The sequence below is a fragment of the Corticium candelabrum genome, chromosome 8, assembly GCF_963422355.1.
Source record: "Corticium candelabrum chromosome 8, ooCorCand1.1, whole genome shotgun sequence".
NCBI lineage: Eukaryota > Metazoa > Porifera > Homoscleromorpha > Homosclerophorida > Plakinidae > Corticium > Corticium candelabrum.
Window position 1 is genome coordinate 7,769,356 of NC_085092.1, and position 7,110 is coordinate 7,776,465.

Below are 7,110 nucleotides of genomic sequence, written 5' to 3' on the forward strand. Positions count from 1 at the left end.
ACTGCTGCTGCACAGAAAAACAACTGTCCGACGAAAGGAGCGTTACCTCAACTCAATGACCGTGCGCTATCTCTCCTGGAGAGTAGCAAACGGAGACAGTGATAGTGTTGTTGTGTTAGCGAGTCATCTATAAACCTAGCCTCGGCCTCCCAGACCCCTGTAGCGCCGATTCAAAATCGTCCTCCACGGGTCTGGGATGGTACCGCCTCTTCTCAATATATTGCGGTTGGTCCTAGGACCAGCATTAGTGTTCAGTTTCATAAATGCATACCTTTCCAATTACGACCGTAATACAAGAACGACGAAGACATGTCCCGCTAAAGCATCGTGTCGCATCCCGCTGCACGGGTACCTTTGTGTTTACAGTAGCTACGGTTTTATCATTTGTGTGTTAGTAGGGAACGCAAACGGGACGTTAGGAAACACTTTCTTTTACTAGTGATGCCGTGGACGCGATCGGCATGTGTCTGATCGCCTTGAATCCGCTGCGAGCAGCTGATAGTCGCGCGTGGAGCCGCGAATTCGCGATGAAAATTCGCGATGCGCGCATCCGCTATGACTCGATCGTCCGGATTCGATGTGACTTGCCGCGAAATCGCGACAAAACTTCGCCGTGAATTCTCTGCAAGACTTTGTCTAGTAGACGTGATCATGAAGTCGTTGAGCATGCAGCTGGCTGGCTAGTAAGCATCGATTCGAACAAACGGCTCTACTAGGTGTCGTTGCTGCCGTTGACAGGCGCAGAATACAAACCACGACGTGTAGGACGTGAGTTTGCGTGAAGAGCGCACTACAAGTCGTCGTTTGTGTACAGTGTAGTCTTTGGTAGACAGCAGATATGCATGAGATGTCTTCGTTGATTACAGCTGTAATTGGGAAGGTATGCATTATAAAACTGAACACTAATGCTGGTCCTAGGACCAACCGCAATATATTGAGAAGAGGCGGTACCATCCCAGACCCGTGGAGGACGATTTTGAATCGGCGCTACACGGGTCTGGGAAGCCGAGGCTACTATAAACCAATCTCAGATGCGAAGTTGCAGTATTGCCTTTGCATTTTCATGGGAGAGGTCGTGTCCGGTGAATGATGGCGGTGTCTACTGAACGGGGTCGCAAAGAAGGATCACGTTTACCGTCCTAGCATAACCGTTTCAAGCCTTTGAAAGTCCCGCGTCTGGAATCACAGTCTCTACTAATCCTTCTTACTGCGGGCTTTAGCAAAGCTCAGTCTTACTTCGTTTACTTCTTGCACGGCTGTCCGATGATTGATGGTGTCCGATAACAGGGGCGTCGCTCTAGTACGGGACAAATTGAGGATCGTACCTGTAAAATTGATATCAACAAATTGTTTGATGCAGTTGAAAAGAGACCAATTGACATTCATAGATCACGACGCTCTAATTGTAAGAGCTATTCAGAATAAAGAAAACGAAAGACTGGACACCTCATGGCGTAGCACTTTGGCTTCAAGACTAGATGCATGCAGTATCTCTACAATATACTTTACCGAGTGGTTGAAATATGACAATGATGGATTACTTAAAATTTATTTATATATATTGCAAAACTTATTGTCAGATTACCTCGCTCACTCTATCTGTAAAAGCACAGTAATTTGAGACAACAAAATTCTGTAGGAAATCAATCTCAGACTAGCAATCAGAGCAACAATACAAGCGAGAGCTTTCTAGACACTTGTAGACTGCAAAACATCCTAGACACGTACAGCACAGATAAAACGAGAAATTAATAAAGTATAGATAGACTAAAGAGCAACAAAAAACAGGTAAAACCAGTCTTTTCTTGAACGGCATTTAATTATAATTAGTTTGTTCAGCGGACGTACATAAAGCCTTGCAGTTTAGAGTAGATACCAGTGTGTTTTCCATCATCACCAGTGTAGCCGTATAAGACACGCTTGTCAGCTAATGAATAAATTTGCAAATAAGTGACTAGAATATTTGAAACTGTAAAAGCTTACAGTGACGAGAAGATGACCATAAAGACCCGCACTCTTGGTTGTCATGATTGTCAAATACTAGCAGCAAACAAAGTAACAGTCACTTCTCGGCAGTTTAACTGTATACATTGCAGCAGCAGACAGTCATTATCTCAACAGTACTACAAAGCCTTACCTTTGTGACTACTGCTAGCTATTTTATATCCAACTGTTATTCCTCTGCAGTTTGACTCCCATTTGTAAGGATAACTGTGAGATGTAATTATTCGTGCACAGCTGCAACAACAAAATGTGTATTAGTAAAACAAAGCACCAACTACATGCTTGTAAGCTTGTTAACTTAGTTACCTCGTTCCTCCGCAATTAGATTGAAAACCTGCTGAACCATGTGGAAGCTGTAACGTACGTACAATCAATTACGTAAGGATTTGGATTAACAATTGCAATATTGCAATATAAACTATTTTATACTTGATAAAACGTTGTGTATTTGCTAGGACCAACGTCAACTCTAAACGTTCCTAGACAACAAACACAACTGATAAATACTATTATTATATATCTTAATTATTTAACAAAGCGAACCTTCGTTATCAGCGAGAGCTCTTATAATCCTGTCATCTAATTTCCTCGCAGGTATCACTCCATTTGTACGATGAACCACACAAACATCTCCTCCTCTGCATCTTGTACCCACAGAGCCGCCTTGAAGATGTAGACGATTTTGAGAATTAATACCAACAACTAGAGTCCAACCACCACCTAATTGTAAAGTAATGTTTATTTATAATTAACTTTCTATACTTGTACCTCAAATATTTACCGTAATTGGTCATGTCACAGTAAACATGAAAAACGTCATTTCCTGTTGGAATTGGCTTTACCCAATAATAACCACTCGGAATTTTTTTGCTTCGCCTCAACAGATCAGCACAACTTCTAGCTGGATGAGCTCTAGTTCCATCTGTTACAACAAACAACAACTGCTGTTGTATCGTCTAGAGTTACTCTAGCTATATGCAACAGACCATGCACACCTCTGTGTGTAGTGAATGCGCATAAAAATTGATTGATGAAACCTTACATGTCACAGCGCTTGCACAAACAGGACTGTCGTTGTCTCCCGCAAGAAGGCATCGCAGTAAACGAGCTTGGTCGTCCAAAGAAGCTTGCAGTTTCAGTATTGCACTACTGGTGCAGCCAGTTGCATCAGATTGAGTTGTAGCTGGTGTAACTAGTAAGAGATAAAGTATAAGTAGCACAGCTCTAGACATGCATCTTTGAGCTATAGCGTCATACAACTCTGCATGAAAAGTGCATGCTATAATGCTTGACAAACGTAGAGCTGGAGCGTATACAAACAATATCGTACCGGTACCCAGTATAATGTGGTAGTGCTGGCGACGAAGAATCCGCAAATAAATTCTATAACATGCCATACTTGAAAAGCCATAATTTCGTAGTGCAGATCGCAAGATAGTATTATTAACCATGCAGTAAACAAAGGCTGTAACTGTTGAGATGAGAATGTGTTGCCTAGTCCTAAATATGTACATGCAATCCAACGGTGGCTGTGCAGTCCGCGTACACATAAGAGCTTCGCAGTTGCATGACTCTATAGCTCGCCTAAGCCTCTATACAGTTGCATGTGACTTCATAAAATTTCTACTGACTCTACTGACTCTATTTACTCTACTGACTCTACTGACTCTATTTACTCTACTGACTCTACCGACTCTATTTACTCTACTGACTCTACTGACTCTACTGACTTGACTCTACATGCATGTTGTGGACACCAACGCATTCACTAAAAGCTTGATCTTACCCAGTAATGCGCTGGCTACCAATGCGACACAGTTGTACCAAAGAGTCATTCTTCCTCCTAGACAGTAGATACAAGTTGACCTCACCAGACAGTCACATGCACCGAAGAGCAATGCAGTAGGGGCTAATCCTGTTGCTTATATACTTGCCATTCAAACACTGTTTCTGGGGTTTAGATAATTGCTGCAAACAGGAATGACGTCATATCACACGGATACCCGGTACACGACATTCTAGATCGATTACTTGGATTCTAGTAGGTGGAGTCCATCACTTTCGTTGACACGAGATCTCAACAGATTGTCGACAAAACAACTAATTGAGCCTGACGCTTGAAGTCAGCGATGTCTCTGTAATGTATACAGTATATGTGTATGATTGTAATAGTACAATTTGGTGGTAAAATAAGGCAGATAAACATTGAAATATGGGCGTAACCTGAGTAATTAACCACGCCTAAATGCCGTATTACCGTGCAATGTGCACGATTATACGTATTTTAGACAAGAACACGACGTGTTGCTAGAGAACGCGCTCAAATTGCTGGACGAAAAAACGCAGCGTCTGCTTGAATCCACGACTCTGACGACGCCCCCTATTTATGTTACTAGGTTTTACTTGGTAAATAGTAGTTTGTAACTGTTTCTACATTTAAATTATTGCTATAGAAACAGACACGCTTCCTTTTTAATTAAAAGAGGTTTTTTATGAAAAACGGAAACAGGAGATTGTATGACGCATGCGCGTGTGTGTAGGATCTTGCTACAGGTAAGAACGACGTCTGTTGTGTTATTGCATAGCGTAAAGAAAGCATAGGGGGTTGCCAGGATGTTTGGCATACCGCATCTCTCTAGACTCATAGGCAGTTTCAATGCGGATGTGAAAACCAATCCTACTTGTCAGTAGGGAAATCCCCCGTCCCCACACACCATCACAGTCTCGCGTGGCCAGACCTCTGCTGTAACGACTGTTTCAAATGTGTTGAAGTTGTACGCTTCGCAATGGCGATTCTAGGAAGATTTACAACACACCAAATACGAAAACCATGCAAAACTATCAATACTGTGTTTTTATCCAAAATAATTTGCAAAAAATTTTTAGATTGATGTGGAGTGTTTGTCTAGATGAGATAGACGCTGTTTGACACCGCGTTGATTGTTCCGATATTTTAAGATATTAGTAAAAGTCGGTTCCAAACGCAAGAAAACGCAAGAAATTGCCCATTTCTTGCGTCTGAAACGGGCACAACGGTTTTCTCGCATAGTGGCAAAACGCACAATCTTGGAAATAACGGAATGGTAATCAGTGATGAAGAATGAAATGTTATGACAAAATTGTGAGAAAGGGCCCCTTTTCGGAAATCAATAATATAGATGCTCCAGATCGTTATCTAGAGGAAGCAACGATTTTGTATTTGGTATATTGATTTAGTTAGACATGCGTAAGAAGGGATGTAACTGTCGATATATCTCTAGTTAATCTGGATTATGGTGTCAGACCTGCCAACCTAGCAGAATCAAAATGCGTGAGTTTGCAGGAAAAAATGCGGGAGAATGCGTGAGTCTAACAATTTTTGACACGCCTACAATAGCTTTAATATCAATAAATTAAATCGTAGTAAGTGTTAAATAATATATAAACAGTTCACTTAGATAAGCAAAGTGCAACAAATGTAAAACACAGAACTTGTAGGTACTATACTGCCTATAAATAAATATAAGCCTAGACTAAATATAAGAACGAGATATACACATTCTCGCTGCTATAGTTGGGATGTTCTAGATTTTATTGTTTTGTGGCCCTCTTCGCTCGCTTTTCCAGCAATATGCAACTGATGTTACTCCTTGGTATACCCAGCCCCTCCCCTTTCCACTTCCGGGCAGTTTTGCCTGACTCCTTCTAGGTCAATGTTGGACCTAGAGACTCTGATTGTGACTAAGTATGTATGAAAGAGCCGGTTGAAAAGAGGAGCTGGCACATAGACAATGATATCAAGTATGTATTCATTAATTCATTAATTAAGTGTACATTTGTATGGTTACACAAAACAGGCACGCCCACCAATGGTCAGAATGCGGGAGATTTGATGCCAAATGCGAGTAGGCGGGAGAAGGCTCCCAAATGCGGGAGTCTCCCGCTCAATGCGGGAGAGTTGGCAGCTCTGTGGTGTGTGTGTGTGTGTGTGTGTGTGTGTGTGTGTGTGTGTGTGTGTGTGTGTGTGTGTGTGTGTGTGTGTGTGTGTGTGTACTGTGTGTGTCACTGTGTGTGTGTGTGTGTGTGTGTGTGTGTGTGTGTGTGTGTGTGTGACGCGTTCTTGCACATTCCTTGCAATGGTAACAATTACTATAATTGTCTCACAAAAAGGTGTGTCTATGTGTGGCTATGTTAATTAATCACAAATTCTCTCTCCTAAAGCATTCTATTGAATCTCTCTGAATAAAGCAGCACAGATCTTCACAACATCTTGTAATGTGTTCTCAGTCCCATGACAGCCATTTGTCTTCACTTTCTTCATTCTAAAGAACAAACGTATCAAAGTATATAATTTGAAGTTAATATTAATTAATGATAATTGTCCTTGGTGATAACCATGCATAGTGAGACAAACAGACAGACAGAAAAATAAACCAAAAACAGATGAAAATAAACAGACAGACAAACACAAAACAAGCAAACAAATCACAGCAAACAAACAGACAATTTACAGGGAGACAGACAGACAGACAGAGAGACAGACAGACAGACAGACAGACAGACAGACAGACAGACAGACACACACACACACACACACACACACACACACGTGCACACACGCACGCACGCACGCACGCGCACACACGTGCACACACGCATGCACGCACGCACGCGCGCGCACACACACACACACACACACACACACACACACACACACGCACACACAAACAGAAGACAAACACACACAGACGGACAGACAGACAAACAGACAGAAGACAGACAGACAGAAGACAGACAGATCAACAAACGAACAGACATACACGCACACATATGGACAGAAGACAGACAGACACAGACAAACACAAGACAGACAGACAGACAGACAGACAAACAGACAGACAGACAAACAGACAAACAGAGACACACACAACGAAACAAACAACCACACAAAGAGCCACAACTCGCCTCCCTCCTTTCCTCATCTCTCGCCATACACACTTCATCTCTCACCAACGAACTCGCAACCATCACAAACTCGTCCTCCTGTCGAGGAGTCATCTGTTCGTTGAGCACGTCCAACAAAACGTCATCGATTCTATTCGACTCCAACTCAGCCGTCTCCTCGCC

The 7,110-nt window shown here is 42.2% G+C and overlaps 1 protein-coding gene and 1 long non-coding RNA gene across 2 annotated transcripts in view; both read right to left on the minus strand.

Annotated features, from left to right (window-relative positions):
- Positions 1-2,137: 2,137 nt before the first annotated feature.
- On the minus strand, positions 2,138-2,672 carry LOC134183046 (uncharacterized). Its single transcript, XR_009970433.1, has 4 exons — positions 2,548-2,672; positions 2,434-2,483; positions 2,311-2,357; positions 2,138-2,238 (listed from the first exon to the last, which is right to left on the minus strand). It is a non-coding gene; the product is annotated as an uncharacterized LOC134183046 (long non-coding RNA).
- A 3,440-nt stretch (positions 2,673-6,112) lies between these two features.
- Positions 6,113-7,110, minus strand: part of LOC134183241 (BSD domain-containing protein 1-like) — a 5,542-nt gene continuing 4,544 nt past the window's right edge. The window contains exons 10-11 of the mRNA XM_062650730.1: positions 6,949-7,110; positions 6,113-6,305 (exon numbers count right to left, since the gene is read on the minus strand). The exon at positions 6,949-7,110 is cut by the window's right edge and continues 359 nt beyond it. Of these exons, the coding sequence (XP_062506714.1) occupies positions 6,267-6,305; positions 6,949-7,110 (201 nt within the window). The 3' untranslated portion in view covers positions 6,113-6,266. The remainder of the gene's footprint in view (positions 6,306-6,948) is intronic.